Source organism: Onychomys torridus, chromosome 5, assembly GCF_903995425.1.
Source record: "Onychomys torridus chromosome 5, mOncTor1.1, whole genome shotgun sequence".
In the NCBI taxonomy this organism is placed as follows: Eukaryota; Metazoa; Chordata; class Mammalia; order Rodentia; family Cricetidae; genus Onychomys; species Onychomys torridus.
Genome location: NC_050447.1, coordinates 33,345,162 through 33,370,128, shown reverse-complemented (window position 1 = coordinate 33,370,128; position 24,967 = coordinate 33,345,162). Strand labels below are relative to the sequence as shown.

The 24,967-nt window shown below is 46.9% G+C and overlaps 1 protein-coding gene across 4 annotated transcripts in view; it reads left to right on the top strand.

Annotated features, from left to right (window-relative positions):
* Positions 1–14,430, top strand: part of Gfod2 (glucose-fructose oxidoreductase domain containing 2) — a 42,540-nt gene extending 28,110 nt beyond the window's left edge. For 2 of the 4 annotated variants that reach the window (XM_036187672.1, XM_036187673.1), the window contains exons 2-3: positions 2,004–2,347; positions 12,915–14,430. In XM_036187672.1, the coding sequence (XP_036043565.1) occupies positions 2,089–2,347; positions 12,915–13,813 (1,158 nt within the window). In that variant the 5' untranslated portion in view covers positions 2,004–2,088 and the 3' untranslated portion in view covers positions 13,814–14,430. Of the gene's footprint in view, positions 1–2,003; positions 2,348–8,513; positions 8,537–12,914 lie in introns of those variants that run through there. The other 2 variants (XM_036187674.1, XM_036187675.1) reach the window with 2 other exon arrangements.
* The last annotated feature ends 10,537 nt before the right edge of the window (positions 14,431–24,967 follow it).

Genomic DNA, 24,967 nt, shown 5'->3' with positions numbered 1-24,967 from the left:
ATAGCCAGGGCTACACTGAAAAACTCTGTTTCAAAAAATAACTAACTAAATAAAGAAAGAAAGATATGTAATGTGTGTATATTATTTATTTATATATATACCATAAATAAATAGACAAAATGTATGCATATATTATTTATTTTTCTATACACCATATATGACTAGAATAGTTAGGCATGCAGCATGAAACGGGAGGAAATGTGTTGCCCTGCACATAACTTTAGAGAGGATATCCCTGGCTTTAATAATTAATGGTCTGCAGAGCCAGGCATAGTGGCTTTGACCTTTAGTCCCAACACGAAAGGCAAAAACAGGTGTATCTCTGTTCATTTGAGGCCAGGCTGGTCTATGTGTTTAGTTCCAGACACACAGGCCTTCATAGTGAGTAAATAAATAGGGTAAGACAAAATCCCAACGATAGTGCACAGGGGCCAGCCAGGCTCCACATCCACAGTGGGCACAAAAGATAGCACAAACCAGGCTGAGAATCTACTTCAGTTGGTAGAAAGCTTTGTCTGGCACACGTGAAGCCCTGGGTTCATTCCCTAGCACCTAAAACCGGGTGTGGTTCATAGGTTGAGGCCACCCTTGGATACACAAGATGCTGAGTAAACAAACAAATATCCTAATCCACACGCCAAACCAACACTGAAGGCTCTGCAGTTACCAACTCCTAAGCCATTCTCATTTCAGGCTCACAGAGGCACAGACGTCCTGTCAGCAGTACAGGATGCTGCTGCAGGGCTACCTCGTGGACCCAGCACTTCCCTCCCCATTACAGTGAGTGTGTGGTAAATGAGCTCAGGTGGCCAAGGCCCCTGTGCCTTATGGTTTTAGTAACCTGTGCCCTGTGTCCAGTGTTACCTTATCTAACCTGACATTTTTATTAGCTACCCTTGTTTTTCGGTCTTTTTGTTTGGGGTTTTTTGTTTTTTTTGAGACAGAGTCTTTATATAGCCCTGGCTGTCTTGGAACTCAGTATGTAGACCAAGCTGGACCCAAACTCACAGAGATCCACCTACCTCTGCCTCCTAAGTGCTGGGATTAAAGGAGTGTATCATCATGCTTGGCTTTCTTTTTCTATCTTTTTTTTTTTTTTCACTCTTTTTTGAGACAGACTCTTGTTATATAGGTCAGGCTGGCCTCACATGCACAGTACTGCTTCCTGAGACTTCCAAGTCCTTCCTGGTGAATATCTGATTACAAAACAAAAAGAAGGAAAAGAGGACAATTTCTTTTATTTTTTTTGGTTTGGGGACTCGAACCCTTGACCTCACAGATGCGTGGCAAGCACTCTACCATTAAGCCTCACCAGCTTCCACCCTATTGCTTGTCTTCCTTGTGCGCTGCTTTTATTTCCTCCTTTTCCCATTGTCATACCGCGAACCGCTGAATGTTTACAGCAAGAAAGGACTTTAGGGCTGCATAAGTGGCTGGGCAGTTAGGAGCACTGCTGCTCTTGCCCAGGACCTGGGTTCCCTTCCCAGCATCCACATGGACGCTCATGTTGCCTGTGACTCCAATACCAGGGGATCCAGTGCCCTCTTCTGGCCTCCATGGTTTCCTGCACATGGGTAATGCACAGACATATGTATATATATACACACACACACACATACATACTCAGGTACAAACACACACACACACACACACTACTTTTTAAAAGAAGGAAGTTTAAGTTTAAGATCAATCCTTTTTGTTCCCCTTTGGTGGTTGAAGCCTTGAAGGCTAAATTACTTGCCCAGCATTATATAGAAACTTTAGCAGAATAAAGATCCACCCCCACTTTTCTTTTGTTGACTTGTTTTCTTTTCTCTGTGTCTAACAGGTGACTGTGTGGTCTCTTTCAGTGTTTCAGGAACAAGATCCTTCAGCTTTTTATTTTGTAAAAATACTTCATTTTTGCTTTGGGAGCAGAGAACTTGTTGCTTCCAAATTACCCAAGAACGTAGGTTCCACTGAGTGATCTCCACCACTAACCGGTTTGTTTCTTACTGTTTTAGGAGCCATGTTTGATCAGGACTATGGGAAGGTCAGCTCCATTCTGGAGACCCTTGTAAGGAGATGAGTTGTTGAACAGAGGCCAGGATGAAGTTGCTGCCAGGAGTGGGCGTGTTTGGGACTGGCAGCTCAGCCCGGGTCCTAGTCCCGCTGCTGAGGGCAGAGGGGTTCACCGTGGAGGCCCTGTGGGGAGAGACCGAGGAGGAAGCAAAGCAGCTGGCCGAGGAGATGAATATCACCTTCTACACCAGCCGGACTGATGACGTCTTGCTGCATCAAGATGTAGACCTGGTGTGCATCAACATCCCACCTCCACTCACCCGACAGATATCCGTGAAGGCTCTAGGTATGCACCTTCAGGCCACAGCAGGCAGATTATCTTTTCTTCTGGGCAGTCCTCCACAGCTCACTGCCCTTCTCCACCCTCATTCACTAGGAACCCTCTGAGCAGAAACTCAGCCCATCAAGGAGACAGTTGGATTTCTTGTCTCTCGGGTCTGCGTCTGGGAAGTCAGCATTCCCCAGACCCTGCGACATCCGTTGTGATTGATGTGTTTGTTCTGTAGTGCACTGCACCACAGGAAGGAGAGGAGGCTGTCTTGAAGGCTGCCATTTCCCATGCTTTGTCAGCCCTTGTCTGTATGAGCACCACCCTTCCTGGCAAGCTGCAATCTCATGTTGCCAGACAGCAGGAAGGCTCTCTGTCAGCCCTGGCTTTCCTGACACCAACCACAGGACCTCTTGTTCACATTTCCACTCTCTTGGGAAACTGGGCTTGGGGCCTCTGACCCCAGCTGGGTGTGGTCCGGTCATCTGATCTTCAATTCTTAGTGAGTTCCTCTTGCCTGTGAACTATAGACAGATGTTTCTCTCCATCATACATATCTTGAGACAAGATTTTACCTAGGTAGCCCAGGCTGGCCCCCAACTCAAATCCTGCCTCATATCTGAGTGCTGCTCTTGGCTTTACTTTCTATTATTGGTCGGTCTTTCCTGCTCTTTTTGTGTGCCTTTGTTTTGGGGTTTTTGTTTTGTTTTGAGACAGTGTTTCTCTGTGTAGCTTTGATACCTGTCCTGGATCTCGCTCTGTAGACCAGGCTGGCCTCGAACTCACAGAGATCCACCCGGCTCTGCCTCCCAAGTGCTGGGATTAAAGGTGTGCGCCACCACCGCCCAGCCTTTCTTTTGTTTTTAATTAGGTTCCAAGCTTTATAAATGCAGTCTTTTTCGAGGTGGAAGAAGACACAATGGTCTCTTAGTCAGTAGCTGTTAGAATAGTCTAATTTTAGCTCAGCTCCTTCAGACCTGAAGCATGTAAGAAGTTTTCACACTTACTTGAAGCCTCCCTTTAACTAAGCCTATTTCTTGGGTTGTATTATAATATGGTAAGCGCGTAAGAGGTACAGAGGGTGAAAAACAGTACTGTGAGGCACATGACTCTGACACAGACTTGCAGATACTGTGACACATGTGACACAGACGGACGTCTTCTCAGACTTCTCGTGCCAGTTAGAACCAGTGAGGCCTGCAGGTGCCCTGAGCAGTGTGTGGTCAGCACCTGTCGTGTGCTCTCTCTTTCTTAGTGGAGTTCCACCAGAACCCTCCAGCTCCCCCACACCGCAGGAGTCCCTGCACAGCCCACCAAAGAAGCATGTCACCTGGGACAGTTGTAAGAGTAGAACTGTCTGGGGAAGACAAAACAAACAAACAAACAAACAAACAGAAGGTAGAACTGTCGTTTGTCAAGCACCTCAAACGTGCTGTCTCCGGATGGACCCCACACTGGCTGGGCCAGCTTCCTTGGTGGTTCTGATGCACACTGTGGATGAAGGGTCACAGGCCCATAGTGATGTCTTTGTTGTCAGTTAAAGGATGTGGTTCAGTTGGTAGTGTTTGCTTAGTGTGTATGAAAACCAGGGTTCAGTCTCCAGAGCCATAGAAGACTAAGTGTGATGGTGTGTATATACCTGTAATCCCAGTGTTTGGGAGGTGGGGCAGGAAGACAAGAAGATCAAAATCATTTTTGACTCCATAATGAGTTCAGGGGCAGCGTGGGGTACACGAAAAACTGTTTAAAAAAGAAAAGGAAAGCCAGGCAGTGGTGGCGTACGCCTTTAATCCCAGCACTCGGGAGGCAGAGGCAGGTGGATCTCTGTGAGCTCGAGGCCAGCCTGGTCCACAGAGTGAGATCCAGGACAGCCAGAGCTGTTACACAGAGAAACCCTGTTTTGAGAAAACAAAACCTGCAAACCAAAAAGGAAAAGGAGAGGAAGAGGGCCAGTGAGAGACAGCTTGGTGGTTAAAGGCATTTACTGCCAAAGCTGACAGCCTGAGTTTGATCCCTAGAACCCACATGGTGGAAGAAGAGACTGACTCCTCAAAGCTTTCCCCTGAATCTGAGGCCCACTGGGACTTGGAGGTATAGCTCAGGTAGAGCTAATGTGCATGAGGCTTTGGGTTCGATACCCAGTACCACAAACAAACAAACAAACAAAAAGAAGAGGAGGAGGAGGAGGGGGAGGGAAGGAAGGAGAAGAAGAAGGAGGAGGAGGAGGAGAAGAAGAAGAAGAAGAAGAAGAAGAAGAAGAAGAAGAAAATGCAATTGAGGCCCAGGAATGTTACTTGGAGATTTTCTAAGTCTTGGGCTATAGGCAAAATTGCTTTTCCTTCATTAGAGTACTTTTTGTTTTGATTTTGTGTTTGTAGTATCCATGTTACACACTGTGTATGGAAATGCATGTCCCTTCATGCCACATATAGAGACTAGAAATTGATATTGGGTAATTTTATTTTTAATTTACAGGATGGGGGCAGGGGAGAGGGGCATGTGAATGCAGGTACCCAGGGAGGAAGCCCATCAGATCCTCCTGGAGCTGGAGTTACAGGCAGTTATGAGTGGCCCACATGGGTGCTGGGAATTGAACTTAGGGCTCTCAAGCCCTATCTACCTTATTTTTTGAGACACTAAACCAGGAGTTCACCATTTCAACTAGGCTGGCCAGCCAGTAAGTCCCTGGGGTACCTCATCTGTGTCCACTCCCTGCGTCCTAAGCTCTGGGGTACCTCTGTCTGTGTCCACTCCCTGCATGCTAAGCCCTGGGGTTATTGCACATGCTACAGGGCCTGGTTTTACATGGGTGCTGGGAATCCACTCAGGTCCCCATCCAGCCTGCTCCCCAGGCTGAGTTATGAAAGAAGACAAAGAGTGACTTGTTTCCTATTTCTAATTCTCCAAGGAGTTTTCATATTTGGTGACGGATAAGTACATACAAATATATTCCATAGTGAAAGTGAAAGATCCAGTGTGAAGCCCCACAGCTTCAGAACGGCCATTATAATTCTATAGAAATTCACTGAGATACAGACTTCAGGTCTGCTTGATTTGGGTGTGTAATTTTTTGTTTGTTTGTTTTCGAGACAGGGTTTCTCTGTAGCTTTGCGCCTTTCCTGGACTGGCTCTGTAGACCAAGCTGGCCTTGAACTCACAGAGATCCGCCTGCCTCTGCCTCCCGAGTGCTGGGATTACAGGCGTGCGCCACCAACACCCATCTGGGTGTGTTATTTAAAAGGGTTTTGTTGTTGCTGTGAAGTAATAAAGTTTATAAAATTAATTAAAATTATATATGTATGTCTATATGTATTTTACACATACACAGTAAGTTTATGAATTCTTTTCTCATGGTCTGTTATGATAACAAAAGATCACTCTCCAAGCAGACTGACCCAGGTAATTTAATTCAAGAACTCCAGTTCCTTAGGAAGCTTCCCTGAGCCCAGGCCAGACCAGATCCCTGCTCTGTGGTCTATACTTTTACCGTATGGTCATATGAACCCCTAAAGTATAATCTTTCAAGTTAAGTCCGTGACTGATATTGTGTTACCCCGGGGCTTGACCTAGAACCTAGCATCCTGGGTAAGTAAGACGTTTAATTTCCACACATGTGATCCACTTTGCTGGTGGCCAGAGAGCTAGCAATGGACCTGTGACCGGGAAGAAATGGAGATTGGCTGTAGGCAGGAGTGAGAGTTGGTTTTCAAGCTTGTTTCTAGCATCTGGGCCAGGTGTGGTGGCGCACACCTGTAATCTCAGTGTTCAGAAGGCAGAGACTGGCAGATAGATATCTGTGGCCAGCCTGGTCTACATAGTGAGTTCCATGACAGCCAGGACTACATAGAGAGGCCTTGTCTCAAAAAAGGAAGAAAAAAATTCAAAACAAGGGCTGGAGAGAGATGACTCAGCAGTTGAGAACAATTATTGCTCTTCCAGAGGACCTGGGTTCAATTCCCAGCACCTACATGGCAGCTCACACCTGTCTGTAACTCCAGTTCCAGGACTCCTGATACCCTCACACAGATATACATGCAGATAAAACATCAATGAACATAAAATAAAAATAAATTATTTTTTAAAATTTACTTTTATTTCATGGGTGTGTTTATCTGTGTATATGTATGAGCACCACATACATGCATGGTTGTGAGCCACCAGGTAGGTGCTGGGAACTGAACTCAGATCCTCTGCAAGAGAAGCAAGTGCTCTTAACCACTGAGACATCTCTCCAGTCCCATAAAACCTTTTAATTAAAAAAAGAAAGTGGAGGGGCTAGAGATGGCTCAGTGGTTAAGAGCACTGGCTGCTCTTCCAAGGACCCGGATTCAATTCCCAGCACTCACATGGCAGCTCACACTGGTAACTACAGTTCTAGGGGACCCAACACACTCACACAGACATACATGGCAGTCAAAATATCAATGCACATGAAATAAAATAATATTTTCTTTTTAAATGAAAGAAAGTGGGAGCCATTGAGATAGCTTAGTGGGTAAAGGTGCTTACAACCATGCAGGCTTGGCAACCTGAATTTGATCTCTGGAACCCACATAAAGGTGAAATGAGAGAGCCAGCTCCACAGAGCTGTCCTCTGGCCAACATGCACCCACATGCACACAATATGAATACATGTGCGAACACACAATCATAATAAATAAAACTTTGTGTGTGTGTATGTATATCTCCCTGGATTTTATTCAATATAAGACATGAAAGTGATGTCCTTCTTGGGCTTCCCTCTCCACCCTGCTATATGAATCATTTACTCCCAGGGCCTCTCAGTAGGGATAGGAAGATGCCGGTGTCCTGAGCCCAGCCTGTGAACCTCACTTTCTATGGTGTGTTACTAAGGAACAAAGAAGTGTTCTGAAGAGGGCTGGGGCCTTGTTAAGGGATCTATAGCTAGAAAGAGGCTTATAGCTTAAAACATATTTACCCTCCAGAAAACCTGAGGTAAAAAACAAAAATCCCAAAACAAAAGAAAAAGAAAACAGAAAAGTACCCAGAGACTCTGTCTCCTGCTGCCAGGAGGCAAGTGGCAGTTTTCATTCAGTAACGTCTCTTGACGGCCTGGCAGGAGAGCTGGAAAAACTTAAGCATGTATTTCAAGACAACCCAAGTCTAGCGAAAGTTGGAATTTGCATGGCTAGCCTGCAGGAACCTAATCACATCTGAATACTTTTGATTTCCATGCTAAGACTCCTGGGTTCCAAGTCTAAGATCTCTTCTGCTGGGCATGCTGAAAATGGGGTTTTCTCCTCACCCTTCTCCAAGCTCACTTCACTCGTTAGTGTCTATCACAAGCCCAACAGTGTGTTACTGTAATAGGAGGCTTCTAGGTGGTTAGAACTGCAACCATCAGTGGGGTTTTGTCTCTAAGAACCTAATTATACCTCACTGGCCCGCCACATGTGTTTAACAGCCAAATGGCAATTACTTCTAGTATTGTGATTTTCCTGTTCCTCATCCAGACGTCTTAAATTGGGGGAGCATTGGAGACCCTCCAGAAGCAAGGTAACAGCAGCTGGGACTCCTTTCTCTCCTGCAGGGCCACTATGCAAAGGCCTGGCCACCCTGCCCTGGGCACTCTGTCCCCTGCCCAGACGTGACAGTGAGCTAGCTCTTCTTTCATCCTGCCTGCAGCTGTTGAAGCTTCAGTTATTTGGAGAAGAGCGGGAGACTGAAGGGCACCCTAAGTTGCAGTGATGACATAGGGTGCTGTCTACATGTGCTCTAAGTATAAATGCTCTTGGTATAGCACTAAGGCTTGTCATCCTGAGAGTTCAGGCCCGACACCCGCGTATGTGTTGATGATAAGTGTTCTGTAGACTTCTTGAGGGTCAGGGTGGTGTAGGGATAGGTGTAGGAAGTAAAGCTGGCAGGGTTGCCAAAAATATCTTCTCTGCTGTGGCCACTGTGGGGGCGGGAGCTCCCAAAGAGCTACACAGAGCCTATTTCTGTGAGAGGCCTAGTGAACAGTACTAATAAGGAATATATTTTTTTTTAAGATTTATTTATTTATTATGTATACAGTGTTCTGTTTGCATGTGTCCCTGCAGGCCAGAAGAGGGAGCCAGATCTCACTACAGATGGTTGTGAGCCGCCATATCGGTGCTGGGAATTGAACTCAGGACCTCTGGAAGAGCAGCCAGTGTTCTTAACCTCTGAGCCATCTCTCCAGCCTGGAATATAATAAGTTTGAAGGTAGCCTGGTTTACAGAGTAAGACCCTATCTTACCACCTCCCCTACCCCATCCCACCCCCCCACCCCCGCCCCCGGTTTCCTCCAGAAGAAGAAACGTTAGACATATTAAACACAGAAACTATTTGCCTGGAAATTGTAGCATTTGTGGGGATCTGAGTTGTAGGAAGCTCTCCTGTGTTTGGTAATAGTGAGTCACTGACAGTTTGCCAAGCCAGGCACCTTACCTGGGTTACCTTAGTTCATCCAGGTATCCTCCCTGTAAGGTGGATTGACTCAACCCACCATAATAAACCAAAGCTCTGAGAGGTGGACAGAAAGCAGGTCATTCATCGTGAAGTGAGAAAATTTTGATGACAGAAATTTCTGGTCCCAATGTTTAAGTTTGCTACTAATAGTTGGCACTTTCTTGCTGTTTGCCTGACTGGAAGCCCATCCATGATGGGAGACATCAGTCATTTTTATAGTTTCTTTTTTTTTTTTTTTGGTGTAAGATTTATAGTCAATCCTACATAAATCTCAGGTTTATGGTGACCAGTGTTTATGGTGAAATATGAGTAGAGGAGTTTCCTTGCTGAGTCTGTAGGAACAGAACCCACCCATCAGGACAGTCTGTGCCCCAGAGTGAGCCTCCGAAAGTCATCTGCATCCCACCCTGTCTCATCTGAAACAGGCAGGGACCAAAGGAGTGAGCACTAGGACACTTGCAGATGTGCACAGCTGGAGGGGAGGTACAGTGAGGACCCAGGAGAGGGCCATCAAGGTTTGGGGGCTGCTCCTCCAACCAGGCAGGCCGTACCTGTCGAGCCAGGTTAGTACAGATAGCCCTTGTGTGCCCAGGGGCACACACTGTTTAAGATGATCTTCCATAAGAACCAGGAATACAGCTGGGCAGAGGCAGGCAGATCTCTGAGTTCAAGGTCAGTCTGGTCTACAGAGTGTAGTCCCTCTCAAGAGTTCCCTTACTTTGATGGTATCCAGTTCTGCCTGTCAGATTCCTTGGTACTAATAATCACTGCCTCTGCCCAACTGCCAGACTCTGGAGCAGAACCGTACCATCTCCAGTCAGCAGCTAGTACAGGCTGAGCAGAGGAGGGACCGACCATGGTCAGGAGAAAGCTAATAGAGTCTTGTGCTTTTTTAGTGCCTGGGTTGACCCTAGGGCCTCAAGTGTGCGGGGCAAGAGCTGGTCCTTTTTTACTTTGTATTTTGAGACTGGATCTGTCTAACTTCCAGGCTGAAATTGAATTGTTAGGCCAGGCAAGTTTTTACTTTTAGAATTTATTATTATCAACCAGCACTAGGGAGGCAAAGACAGATGATTTCTATGAGTTTAAGGGTAGCCTGGTCTACAGAGTGAGTTCCAGGACAGGTAGTGCTACACAGAGAAATCCTATCTCAAAAACAGACAAAAACTGGTGTGTGTGTGTGTGTGTGTGTGTGTGTGTGTGTGTGAGAGAGAGAGAGAGAGAGAGAGAGAGAGAGAGAGGGGAATGCAGATGTGCATGTGTCACAGAGGACATGGTGGGGGGCTCAGCAGACAACTTTCTGGAGTCAGTTTTTTCTACTGTAGAATCTGGGGATTGAATTCAAGTCATCAGATTTACATAGTAGGGGCTTCTCCCAAGCCCACTGAGCCATCTCATCAGCCCTAATTCTTTCAAGACAAAGCCTTTTGGTGTAGTCCAGGCTGGCCTCCAGCCTCAGTCCTCATGTCTCTACCTCCCAAGTGCTGGATTATAGGCAGACGCTGCCGTGCCTGGTGCCAGGGCTTTGACTTTTATTCTGAATGAGAGATGAATCCATTGGAAGGTTTTGGGAGAAGTATTCTGGCATCTTAAGTTTTATGTTATGTTAGGGTTCCATCACCGGAACAAAACATTTGAGATACACACCTTAAAAGGAGGACAGGTTAGCCGGCGAGTGGCACTCACCAATCCCAGCACTTGGAGGCAGCAGCAAGAGGATCTCTGTGAGTTTAAAAGGGAAGGTTTGCTTTGCTGGAGGGTTTAGCCATTTAGCCATGGTAGTAGCTTTGTCGCTTCTGGACCCCTGTGAGAGAAGAGTAAGGTAAAGAGCATGTTGTGAAGCAAGACTGCTCTGTGTGTGTGTTGAAACAGGCTCTCACTGTGTAGCCTTGGCTGGCCTCAAGCTCATAATCCTCCTGTTTCAACCTCCAGTAGCTGTGATTCCAAGTTGAGCCACCCCATCCAGCTCAGGAGCAAGGCTTTTTACTTCTTGGCAGCAAAGCAAAGAGAAGGAGCAGGCAAGGCCAGGAACTCAGTGTCCCATTCAAAGTCACAACCTCAGTGGCCTGCCTTCCTTCCAAAGGTTTCCGTTCCCAATAGCACCAAGTGTTGGGGATCAAACCTTTAACATGTGGACCTGTAGAGAATGTCAAGATGCAAACTATAACAAGTTTGAACAGAATTATGACTGCTGTGCTGTGAGAAAACTGAGCTGAGGCAGAGCCCGACTAAGTGACTTTGGGGAGTGGGGGAGTGGTTTCTTGAGATATGGCCTCAAACTAGCTATGTAGCTGAGCCTGGCCTTGAACTCCTAATCTTCTTGTCTTATCTTCCAAGAAATGACTGTTATAATCCAGGCAAAACAAACCAGTGATAACCTGGATGAGGAAAGTGGCAGTTAGAGCTGGATCTGATTCTGCATGCAGCTGGAGGACCAAGTCCACAGGGTGTATTGAAAGTGAAATGTGGCTTGGTGTGGTGGCGCACGCCTTTAATCCCAGCACAGGAGGCAGAGGCAGGGGCATCTCTGAGTTCAAGGCCAGCCTGGTCTACAAAGTGAGTTCCAGGACAGCCAGAGCTGTTAAACAGAGAAACCCTGTCTCAAAAAAGGAAAAAGAGAAAGAAAGCAAAGAAAGAAAGTGGGATATGAAGGGCATAATTACAAAGTACTTAGCTTAGTTAGCAAAGTACTTACTCAGTGACGTGCTTGTGGCGACCCTGAGCTTAGATCTCCTGCACCCACATAAAGAGGGCATAGCAGCATATGCCAGAAATTCCAGAGGTGGTGAGGCAGAGATGTGGGCTTTCTGGCCAGCCAGTGTAACAAATCCAGGATCAGTGAGAGAATGTCTCAAAAAATAAAGTGGCCTGGTGTAGTATATACTTTTAATCTCAGCACTCGGGAGGATCTCTGAATTGGGTCAGTGTGATCTGCAGTGAGTTCAAGGCCAGCTGTGGCTACATAGACTATGTATCCAAAATTTAAAAAAAAAAATGTGCAAAGTGATAGAAGCAGACACCTGATTTGGGTCTGGCACCCATATGCACGCATTGTATGACCAACTGCACAGACACACGCACACATACAAACATGTTCCTACACCATGCAGACAGAAAATCTTTTTAAAAGTGGCACGTATGAGGTACCTCCAGTGATTTTTGACTCAGGAAACCTAGATGGGGAAGATTTGTTTTGTTTGTTTGTTTGTTTTTGTTTTTCGAGACAGGGTTTCTCTGTGTAGTTTTGGTGCCTGTCCTGGATCTCACTCTGTAGATCCAGGCTGGCTTCCAACTCACAGAGATCTGCCTGGCTCTGCCTCCCAAGTGCTGGGATTAAAGGCGTGCAACACCACTGCCAGGCCGCTGGGGAAGATCTGAACAAGGGATTCTCCAGAGCCCCATTTTGGATCTCACCTTGAATGTGTTGGGAGTGAGTGATGCCTGTTGTCCGTGTGCTTTCTCATATCACTTTAAATACCACATGATCAACCTGGTTCTGTGTCCTGGAACGCAGCCAGGGTGTTAGCAATTCTAACTCTTGGCCCTTCTCTGCCTTAAAGTCTTGGCATATGTCACACCCCCTCTCTGCGTGCCCTTTGCCCCAGTAACTCCCCTGTGAAGCCTCCCTTGGTCCTGGCCATCCCCAGTGCCCTCTACCACTCCTCCAGTCGCTGAGACCTTTTCAGTATGTCTGAGTCCCTCCCTCCATTCCAGATCACCTGTTTCTGTAGGAGACATTCCTGGGCTATCTGCCTTGGAGGTGTGTAGGGGGTGTGTGTGTGTGTGTGTGTGTGTGTGTGTGTCTGAATCTTACGTAATCCAGGCTGGCCTCAAACTCCAGTTCTTCCTCTCTCCATCCCACCCACCCACCCAAATGCTAAGATTACAGGTATATTCCACCTTGTCAGGCTTGAGAAAGAAAATTGTGTAGTGGTAGTGCACACCTTTAATCCCAGCACCTGGGAGGCAGAACCAGGCAGATCTTTTAGCTGGAGGTCAGCCTGGTCTATAGAATGAGTTCCAGACAGTCAAAGCTACATAAAGAAACTTGTGGGGGGCGGGGGATGATTTTTCTCCCTATAAGGCAAATCTTGTGAAACTTTGAAGATTTCTCATTGTGTTTTATTCATAGGAATTGGGAAGAATGTGGTATGTGAGAAGGCAGCAACATCAGTAGATGCCTTCCGGATGGTGACAGCATCTCGCTACTACCCACAGCTGATGAGCCTGGTGGGGAATGTGCTGCGCTTCTTGCCTGCTTTTGTGCGTATGAAGCAGCTGATTGCAGAGCACTACGTGGGTGCGGTGATGATCTGCGATGCCCGCATCTACTCCGGGAGCCTTCTCAGCCCCAGCTATGGCTGGATATGTGATGAGCTTATGGGTGGTGGGGGCCTGCATACCATGGGTACCTATATTGTAGACCTGTTGACCCACTTGACTGGCCGGAAAGCCGAGAAGGTGCATGGGCTACTCAAGACCTTTGTGAGGCAGAATGCCAGCATCCGAGGCATCCGGCATGTCACCAGCGATGACTTCTGTTTTTTCCAGATGCTCATGGGTGGGGGGGTGTGCAGCACAGTGACGCTCAACTTCAATATGCCAGGCGCCTTTGTCCATGAAGTCATGGTTGTGGGCTCAGCAGGACGCCTTGTTGCCCGGGGAGCTGACCTCTATGGGCAGAAGAATTCTGCCGCGCAGGAGGAGCTGCTGGTGAGGGACTCGCTGGCTGTGGGTGCGGGGCTCCCTGAGCAAGGTCCCCAGGATGCCCCACTGCTCTACTTGAAAGGGATGGTCTACATGGTGCAGGCCTTGCGCCAGTCCTTCCAGGGACAGGGGGACCGCCGTACCTGGGACCGCACCCCAGTCTCCATGGCCGCCTCATTTGAGGATGGACTGTACATGCAGAGCGTGGTGGATGCCATTAAAAGGTCGAGCCGATCTGGGGAATGGGAGACTGTGGAGATGCTGACCGAGGAGCCAGATGCCAACCAGAACCTGTGTGAAGCGCTTCAGCGGAACAACCTGTGAGCCTACACGTGCTCTTCCTCCCGCTGGGCAGAGGGACCAGGGAGGGGACTGGGAACTGTGATTGGCTATAGCAGAGACATGTCTTTTAATAAATCAGCCTGGGCCAGGGCTAGGAGCCGATTGCAGGTGGCCGAAAAAAAAGCCCATCTGTCCATTATCGACTCCTCAGACTTGCAAGGCAGCAAATGCTCCAGCTGCTGTATGCAGTGTATGCAGGATAGGGCTGAGGCCCGGCCCCTTGTGCTTCTCCCAGTGAGCAGGGCCAGTTGCAAGATCAATCCCTGGGCTGTGCAGCCTGACGTGTGGTCTGACAGGATGAGAAAGCCCAACAAAAGGAACCAGCTTGGTTGAGTCCTAAGGGGAGATGGCAAGAAGCCGTGCCCATGTTGGACTGGGGCATCTCAGGACTGGGCAAGACAAGAGACCATCCCTTAGGGGTCTTCGCCCACTCTCCTGTGTGACCAGACCCTTTCAGCCCCCTGGCAGGCCCTTCCCAGAGAAAAGGAGATTTCTGTAATATACATAGGGAGGAGAGCCCCTGACTTGGCAGAGAGGGGACAAAGGAGAACTGTAGAACATCTGAGAAATGTCAGTAAATAAGTCAGGACAAAATGTGACATCATGGCGTGTGGTCATTTGTTTGGGACTGGGTTTCTTTAATAATGGAATGCTTGTTTTTCGCTGTAGATTGGTTGTTCCCCCTTTCTCATGGACTACACAGCAGCTCTGAGCTCAGGGCTCAGCTCATGGCTGAGTCCCAGAAGTTCTCCAAATATCCTTAGTAGACAGGGTGTGAGGCTTCCTATCAGGCTGCTGCCAAACCTGCCATTTCAAGATGATGGGGGGAGACCCTGGGACCCTTTGGCTGGAGGTCATGGAAAGCTCTTTTTTTTTTTCTGTTATTTTTTTGGATTTGTTATTTATGTGTGTGTGTGTGTGTGTGTGTGTGTGTGTGTGTGTGTGTGTGTGTGTACACATGAGTGCAGATACTCAAACAGGCCAGAAGATGGCATTATATTTCCTGGAGCAAGAAGAAGTAGTGAGCTACCTGATGCAGATGCTGGGAACTGAACCTGGGTCCTCTGTAAGAGCAGTAAGCAATTTTAACTGCTGAACCAGCTCCAGCTCCAGGGTTCTGTTCTTGAAGCCATGTGTGGCTGCCGGAGAGCCCTTGGGGAGGAGCATAAGGAGGAAGGGCCTGGCCACCCTCTGGAGCAGGAGCAGGTTTAACTACTTGAGTCAGCTAGCTAGTCACCAGACATGTCCATTAACTAGCTGTTGCAGACAGGGACAGGTCTGAGCTGGGTGGGGTCTTGGAGGACAAATCTGCCCCTTTGTTTTCTCTGTCAATCTGCTGGATTGTGAGGCCTCTATGAACGCTATTCCTTATCTAGTCTTCCTCCTTCAAATCCTGGGCACCTTGCCCAAAAGGCCTGGGGAGGCCTTCCTCTTCCTCTTGGTATCACTTGTGGGAATCACCAGGCCTCTTTCCCTGCCGTGTCCTGATTTCAAACATTGTCCTTATGAGGTAAAATAAGGTTGGAGTGCTGTGGTGTTCTGGTCCCCCAGAGTAAAGCACTCATGCAGATCACTTCATTTCATCTCTAAGCCATTCTGAAAGGTACTGTTACTATGTCCATTAGAGCTGGGCATGGTGCTGTACATCTGTAATCCTAGCATTTGGGAGGCAGAGGCATGAGGATTGCTGTAAGTTCAAGGCCAGCCTGGTCTACATAGAGAACCTTTCTCAGAATAAAAGCCATGCTTATTATTTAGACTAGAAGGCACAGAGGCAGTTCCTTGGTGAGGACTCTAGCTCCTGACCTTAAACCACCTTATTCCAGCACTTGGGAATCTTCTCTCAGATACCAGGTGTTGTCTTCTCTGAAGCAGGATTCAGCTTGGCCTGAACTAGGAAGGCACTGCACAGTGCCCCACCCTCAGGAAGGAGGTAACGTGAGACAGCCCTGTCTCCAGAACATTCCACTCAGCTCCAGCTGTCCCTATGTCTTACTAGTAAGGCAGTGGTGGTGCACACCTTTAATCCCAGCATTTGGGAGGCAGAGGCAGGCAGATCTCTGTGAATTTGAGGCCAGCCTGGTCTACAAAGCAAGTTCCAAGAGAGCCAGAAATGGTACACAGAAAAACCCTGTCATCAAAACAAAAAGATGCCAGGGTGCCACCTAAGACTGTCATGTCCCCTGTGAAAGAGCCTTTTTGCTGGCCCAGAGTGGGGCTTAGGTTAGAAAACTTTGGGTTTGGAGATAAACGCCTAGTCCTGGAGCAAGCATGAGTGGGCACGAGGCAGGACTACTTTTAGAAGACACAGGCTTGCCAGGCAGTGGTGGCGCACACCTTTAACCCCAGCATTCGGAAGGCAGAGCCAGGCGGATCTCTGTGAGTTCAAGGCCAGCCTGGTCTACAGAACGAGTTCCAGGACAGGCACCAAAACTACACAGAGGAACTCTGGAAAAAAACCAAAACAAACAAAGACATATGCTTTGAGGGCACCTCCTGGACTCCTGACATCTTTCCATTTCTCTGGCACAAGAACTTGCGGTCACTGGGAATGGGGTAATCTGAGCATTAAGGCCCAGATGCCTGTGGCTAAGAGAGCCCAGGGATGACAGAGCCAAACTAGTTCTAGGCCTGTCCTGCAGCGCCCCCTCCTGGAAGAAGGCCACAGCATCTTGGAGGTAAAAGTTTCTTCTGCGTTAGTTCTCCCCATTTGATACCCCAACCAGATGAGAACTTCCAGAATACCTGCTAAGTCATCGGCCTTCAAGAAAGTCTAGCTGGGCCTTGAACTCACCCAGACACAGTAGCTGCTTCCCGTTGCCCTGACCATCTCACCAATTCTTGTTCTTTGCTTCATAAACGGTTTGCCCACAATGTCAGGCTATGAGAGGAGCATACCCCACCCCAGACACCACCAGTCTGCACTTGGAGAGATGGAGAACTCAACTTTATTGTATCCGCTGCTGATAACTCAAGCTAATCCTCAGAGTGGTCAGACCCTGATACAGTTTCTATTGGCTGTATGTACAGTGCAACTTTGGTAGGATTTACATTTTAGTTTGCATGATTACAGACTTCTAACGATTCATTTTTCTTCATTTTAAAAAACCAGGATGTTAAGCCCAGTAGTGGTAGTGCACACCTTTAATCCCAGCACTTGGGAGGCAGAGGCAGGTGGATCTCTGAGTTCAAGGCCAGCCTGGTCTACAGTGAGTTCTAGGATAGCCAGGGCTGTTACAGAGAAACTGTCTTGAAAAAACAACAACGAAACCCCCCCCCCCCCAAAAAAAAACCCCAAAAACAAACAAACAAAAAACATAAAGCCAAGCAAGTTTATAGAAATAGCAGGACAAGGCAGTTCTTTTGGAACTATTTCTCAAGGCAACTAAGATACAGTTCTTGGCATAAAGAATAAGTAAATTTTCAAGAGACAACGTGTTTTATCTTTAGTCTAGGTTCCAGCAGGGCTTGACTCCTTCCTACCATCTAACTCTCTTACCTTCTTGGGCTACAATAGACTTAACTCTTGACAATGAACTCCTCCTTTCTCGTGGCTAAGACTCGTTTGTTTACGCTCTTCCTCATTACCTTCACACTTGTGCAGCGTGCAACCCTGCTCACCATGTCCTCTGCTTCTGCTACACTGAGCAGACATCTCCCACACCAGGACAGCGTGTCCCTGGCTTATCTCAGGCCTGAAGGGCTTTCCTCCAGGAACAGCTGTCTTGGCATCACTTGTCCCCAGGGTAAAGTGGCAGTCACCTCACCATCTGTGCTCCGACATGAGCATGAGAGCACAGCGGTGATCTCTTCCTTTGGCTCCCTTTGGCTCCCGTCATGCACCCTGCTGAGACAAGCCTGCAGGTCTAGGCCTCAGGAATTGTTCTCTAAGCACAAACATGAACTTTCTTCTCAGTGTTAGATCTCTGCACTTCCAGCTCTGGAGACAGAAAGAGCAAGTGCTCCTATGCTTGGGTCTACCACAGTCAGAGTCCCTTGGTCCACAGATGGTGCAGACCAGCTGGCCTGGACCCCAGGGTTACTGTAAAGCCACATCGCTGCATGCATCCACTTCCTCCATCATAAAATGAGGTCAAGCTCAGTTATCTAGCTCTGAGACATCCTTCGTCAATAGTGATCATCTCATCTCTGTGGGCCAGATTCTGTCTTCATGGTGCCTGTGGACAGTATCACCTGAGGTGGTGGAATCATTACTGTAGGCAGATGGAGGGAGAAATGTCCAGACCTTATGGCTTGCCAGTGACCTTGCTGTAGGCCAGAAAACATCTAGGTAACCTTCCAGTGCAGGGAGCAGCCTGGAATGATGCCAGGAAAGAGGACCATGCCCATTCTCCCTTTCTGCCCACCTCATTCCCATCCAGTGATCATGCTGGACCATTATTCCAGAGACCCTGCCTGAGGTCATGGGTGTTAGTGGCTTTAACTGTTCTGTTTCATACCTGTCATCTCTGTAGCCTCCTCTACTTTTTTTTTTTTTTTGAGCTGAGGATCGAACCCAGGGTCTTGCACTTGCTAGGCAAGTGCTCTACCACTGAGCTAAATCCCCAACCCGCCTCCTCTACTTTTTACCTCCTTTCTGAGGCCTTTGATGGGAACCCCTAAGTAGGTGTGACCCAATGATGTGTGATCTAGGGGTGCACAGTCTATGGAGATATACAATTCACAGTATAAAAATGCTACAAATTCAGGACAACATTGGTGCTTCCTGACTCAGCAGAAAGAGGGTGTGTGTGGTATATATGTATGCATGTATGTATATGGTATGTGTGGTATGTATGCATGTGAAGTGTATGTATGTGGTATGTGTGGTGTATATGTATTCGTGTATGTGGTGTGTGTGGTATATATGTATTCATGTATGTATGTGTGTACGTGGAGTGTATGTATGTGGTGTGTGTGGTGTATATGTATTCATGTATGTATGTGGTGTGTGGTATGTATGTACTTGCCAGGTAGAAGGATGAAGGAACAGAGACATCTTAGAGAAAGCCCCATGTGCATAATGAAAGCAGTAAAAGGCCTGGTTGATCAGGGACTTACACACGTTGTTTTTGTTTTTTTTGAGACAGAATTTCTCTGTAACAGCCCTGGCCATCCTAGAACTCACTCTGTAGACCAGGCTGGACTTGAACCCAGATATCCACCTGCTTCTGCCTCCCAAGTGCTGGGATTAAAGGCGTGCACCACCACCGCCTGGCAGATTGGGGCTCCTAGGGCACAGCTCTAGCTAATTATGGCCTGAACTTTAGGGAATGCTGGAGTGACTCATGAGCAAATACCAGGTACAAGTATGTCCTCATGTTGTCTGCACTGAAGTTTAGGGAGAATTCACTTGAGAAAAAAGCTAGCCTAGCCGGGTGGTGGTGGCGCACGCCTTTAATCCCAGCACTCGGGAGGCAGAGGCAGGCGGATCTCTGTGAGTTGGAGGCCAGCCTGGTCTACAAAGCGAGATCCAGGACAGGCACCAAAACTGCACAGAGAAACCCTGTCTCGAAAAACCAAAAAATAAATAAATAAAAATAAAATAAAATAAAGCTAGTCTAGAGCTGGAGGTCAAGAAGCCAGTCATGAGGCACGCCAGCCAGAAGCATATGGACCTACAAAAGCCAAGAGGCTAGATTCCAGGGTTCGCAGATTTCAAACTGTGCCCCGAGACTTCCACTGAATCTCACTTCTATCTACAGTTCAGCCAGAGAGAGATGGAATGTCCTGGGAAGCAGAAGACTGTGTATTGGGTAGCTCTTCAGCTTCTTTCCCATCTCTACCTTTCCCAGACTGGGCACATCCTCTAGCCAGGACCCTCTTGACCAAGTCCCAGTGATTCTGAATAATCAGGACTTTCTGGACCACTCAGAGACCCTGTCTCTTCAAAACAAAATGTCTAAGCTCCAGGAGCATTAGCTTCATCTACATGAAACCCGAGTTCAGTGTCCTGCACTGTGATGAGAACAAACCTCTTAGCATGTGTTTGCTGACTTCCAAACCACTTGGGGGAAGACACCGCCATTTAAGCAAGAAGTACATGGAGTGACAGCTGAAGGCAGATGGGGAGGGCTTGGTTAGAGCAGATGCCAAAGAGCCAAGACGTTCTGAAGCCTCTCAAGTCTGAGCCTGAGACGGAAGACTGTAAGACCATCTGGAATTCACAAATGGCTTATAGGGTGACAACATTTAGTTTCATGCACATTATGGCCGAGAATGTGCGTTTTGAAAGGCAAAGTGAATGAGTTTTGACACTCACTAGTCTTTTAGAAGCCGTTGACACCTGAGTTACTCTCAGAACTGGATTTCTGTTTGTATCTGCCTGCGCACACTGTGTGGGCGCCCAGAGGCCAGAAGGGCATCAGGTCACCTAGTGGCAGGCAGCTGCACCCTGCCTGCAGTGGGCACCATCCTCTACAAGAGCACCTCGAGCTGCTAACCACTGACCCGTTTCTTCACCCCCTTTTTGTTGGCACAGGGCCTTGCTGTCCTTGGTTGCCGGGTCCTATGTAGTCCATGCTGGCCTTCAGCTTGTGGCAAGCCTGCTTCACTTCCTGGGCGCTAGAATTGCAGGCGTGAGCCCCTGAGCCAGCTTTGAACTTCTGCCTCCTCCTCCCAAATGTTGGTATTACAGTGGTGTGCCAGCATGCCTGGCTTTAATGTTTTTTTTTTTTTGTTTGTTTGTTTTGTTTTGTTTCTCGAGACAGGGTTTCTCTGTGTAGCTTTGCGCCTTTTCAGGAGCTCATGTGGTAGCCCAGGTTGGCCTCGAACTCACGGAGATCCGCCTGGCTCTGCCTCCCAAGTGCTGGGATTAAAGGCGTGCGCCACCACCGCCCGGCTGGCTTTAATGTTTATTTAGAGATGTGTATTAGTGAGCACTTCTGCTTACCAAGACTACCATGGTAACTCTGGGACTTCAAAAACAGGAAAAAGCCGGGTGGTGGTGGAGCATGCCTTTAATCCCAGCACTCAGGAGGCAGAGGTAGGTGGATCTCAGGAGTTCGAGGCCAGCCTGGTCTCCAAAGTGAGTTCCAGGAAAGCTACACAGAGAAACCCTGTCTTGAAAAACCAAACCAAACCAACCAACCAAACAGCAGGGAGAAAACCCTACCCCAAGTGGGATTTTTCTGATTAAAATGAGAAGGGGTGACTGTCAAAGGGCTACAGAAAGACTCTCAGGGCCAAGGCCAGACAGCACTTACAGGGTTAGTCCTGTGCTCTGGGTGCTTGAGGCGGATAGGGACTACTGGGAAAAACAGGCTCTGCAGAGGTAAGGAGGTCTAGCTGCACAGCTGCTCGTGGTCAGGACAGTATTAACAAAACAAACCCGAGACCGAGAACACTCAGGCAGATTCTACAGGTGACTGGAGGCCCAAGAGGAACAAACTAGTGCATGTGGCTAACTCACCACAGGTGGCTTTACTACAAGAGAGCCTGACTAAAGCCACTGAGGGCTCACTCAGGTGCACGCTCAACAGGACAGCTGCAGCTCGGGCTGAAGCCAGGGCAGGGATGGAGAGAACAGATTACAGACTATAGATTACTGGAGGCTCAGTAATTTAGGCCTAAGTTTTCTCAGTAGGATAGGGCGAGCCGGCTTCTGATGTTGAGGGTTAGTGGACTCCTCTGTCAGATATAGCACAAGCTGGGCAACACCACTGTCTTTAGCTCCATCAGAACTTCCCCTTCCTGCCTGAACCTTCCCATCAAGTCAGCCAGGACTGATGGACTCTTGATTTTCAGGTCATCTGAATATGCAGAAGTGCAGTGTGGGTTACTGGTGATGTAGGTCAACACAACTGGCTGGCTATTCTGTAAAAGGGACTTTCTATTGTAAATAAGTCTAATTCTGACAGTCCCAGGCTACAATATACAATAAAATATCCATTTAGGTGAGATGTCTGCCTAGTTTGGAATATTCCAGACTCAAGAAACCTATTATTCTGTTTTCCTCAGTAAATTGCTTGCACAGGTGACACAAGCCAGCTACAATCTACATCAATCTTGCCCTTTGGCTTTTTTTCTCACTGAAAAGCATCTGAAAACTACTAGTACTGGACTTTCATTGAAATAACACAGAGAAATCCAGTAAGGAGTATTTTTGGTGAAACAAATCACACAAACACACCTGAAGTGAAGGTGTTTCCACTACAGGTGGAGCTAAGGAGCAGGAATTACTGCCTAAGCTGCCCTCAGCCTGTCTGACCTCGGAAGTGCTCTTGTCTCTCCCAGGTTGAGCCCAGCCTCTCTCTGCTCTCTAGTGTCTGGCTAAAAACTGACTAACCCTAGCCTTCCTGAAGCAGCTCTCAAGGACACAGCTCCCCACCAGCATCCTCTGGCAACACCGGCTGTGTGTGGGGCAGGCATTTCTCAGGTGTATTATGTGTAGTAGAATATTACTTTAAGGTGTGTTACTTTTGTTTATGTTGCATTTGTTTAACTCTGTGAAGCTGTGTTACTGTGCCTGTCTAGAACCCCTGATGGTCTAATAAAGAACAGCCAATAGCAAAGCAGGAGAAAGGATGGGTGGGGCTAGCAGGCAGAGACCATATAGAGGAAGAAAAAAGGTGGAGGCGTGAAGAGAGCTAGGAACCAGAGAAGGAAAAGGACATCAGGCTAGCCACCCAGCTACACAACCAGCTAGCCAGAGAATAAGATTTACAGAAGTAAGAGAACAGGAAAAGCCCAAAGGCAAAAGGTAGATGGGATAATTTAAGATAAGGAAAGCTGGCTAGAAACTAAGCCAAGCTAAGGCTGAGCATTCATAAGCTTCCATGTGTGAATTTGGTAGCTGGGTGGTGGGCCCCCCTAAAAGAGCAAAAATCTCCAACAACAAAATGGTACCCCAGTGTAGGGCTCTCGAGTATCAATCTAGAACCTGAGAAGCTGAACAAACAAACAAAAAAAGAGTATATGGCTCCTTTTAGAGTTTCAACTAGACAGTTTCTGCCAGTCAATGCCTGCCACAGTGCAAGCATTGGTATTCTAGAACTCTAAGAAGGTCGAATGCAGTACCTGGCCAGACCAACCTCCAAATGGCCATGAGTTGGCTTTCACAACTGAGAAGCAGGCAGAGGCAGCTGAGAGCCGTGCACGCGGAGAATCCAGGTGTACCGTATCAGTTTAAAAGTTTGCTCGTGCAGTCAAAAAAGGCTAAAAGAGCCAGGCAGATCTCTGTGAGTTCTAGGCCAGCCTGGTCTACTAAGCGAGTTCCAGGACAGCCTCCAAAGCTACAGAGAAACCCTGTCTCGAAAAACAAAAACAAAAACAAAACAAAAAACGCTAAAAGATACACAGTAAAAGAGATGTAGACAGAAAAACCTCTAAACAGGTTCCAGCCTGTTTTACAATGTGTATAGGCTTAAAGAGAAGAAAAAGGGTATGGAGTAAAAGAAAAAAGCCATGTAAGGTGGGGAATACATAGGCAGTTTGGATCCTGTATATTGTGTGTTGGATTTTTTGACTGGTGATAAGCAAACAGCAGCTGCTAAGAGACATGGGATTGAAGAGGGGCTGATGAAAAAAAATCAGCGTATACACTTTAGGAATGCCTTCACTTTTAAAAAGTCAAAACATGTATTTGTCAAATGGAAATAAAAAAATGCTTTGGAGTTTTGTTCCTACGGGAGCTGAGAGGCTGTGGATTCCTTCAGGGTTAGTATGGGTCAGGCCTGAACAGGTGAGATCTGAAACTTGACAGGTGATAGCAAAAGTTACTGCTGGTCTTCCCCAGGACTTGGTCATTATCTCAGATTTTCTCTCTGGGACCCTAAAGATACTTTGTCCACAGACAGCAGGAAGAAGTATGGAGAAAACTACGCCTACATTCCCAAGAGTTAGGTTTTTGTGGGTGGTTTTTGGTTATTTAGTGGGTTATAGATGTTTGTTATCATTTAAGACTATAGAATATTGGCAAAAAACTTTGTTACACTGTATGTTTCTACTCTTGTTTAAAGGACTTTTGTATATTAATATAAATTTAAGGTTATTTTTGTTACAACATATTGTATATGTTTCTATTGTTTAAGGTATTGTACTTATGCAGTTTATTTAAAAATGTAAGGTGAAATTCTAGTTTTTGAAAGGTTTCATTATAAACTATATAGGATAACAAGGAAACATAGGTTAGTGGCTAATAATTTATAACAATCAAATTTGTAGATAGGTATGTTTCCTAGGTCATATGTATTTTAGACAGATAGATGGTCTTTAAATATTTCAAAGTCCTACATAATATAGCACTTAAAATGTTTTGTTAACTTAGCCACATCTGCTTCTAGCAGCACCAATTTCTTTCAGAGAAGATGATGGGCACTGAAACTCCTTATGGAGTTTGTTTTCACTGTGGCAAGGTTAGTCACTGGGCAAGGAAACTGTTCTTGCCTTCAACTGCTGACAATGCTGTTCAAACTGGACATGGAGGACCCAGAAAAAGTGACCATTGAACTTTGCCAAAACAAAGCAGGACTGTCCTTCAAAAGTCCTGCTTCACAGGAGAGTCTGCCAGAAACTCTAGGCCTGTAGGCTGAAGATGGATACCCCAATGTTGGAGAGGAACTCTGGGTGATTATCCAGGCAGTCAGATGTCTCTGTTGTTAGATAATATTACATCCTGCTGGGTCTTTGATGAAGTTGAAGACTAGATAGTTATAGTTGCAGTTTCTCTTAGTTATGATAGAAAAGTAAGTTAGGTGTAAAACTTTGGGTTCACTAAGACAGGATAGAGCACGCATTATTTTCTCTGAATATGCTAAGTATAAATGGACAGAATATTGTGAATGTAATCGTTACTTGATAATTGTTATTGTATATAGTCTTACTGTCTGTTTATTTAGACAAAAAGGGGGAAATGTAGTAGACTATTATTTTAAGGTGTGTTACTTTTGCTTATGTTGCATTTGTTTAACTCTGTGAAGCTGTGTTACTGTTACTGTGCCTGTCTAGAACTCCTGATGGTCTAATAAAGAACTGAACAGCCAATAGCAAGGCAGGAGAAAGGATAGGTGGGGCTGGCAGGAAGAGAATACACAGAAGAAAAAACATGGAGTGAAAAGAGAGCTAGGAGCCAGAGAAGCAAGAGGACACCAGGCCAGCCACCCAGCTACACAACCAGCTAGCCAGAGAATAAGATTT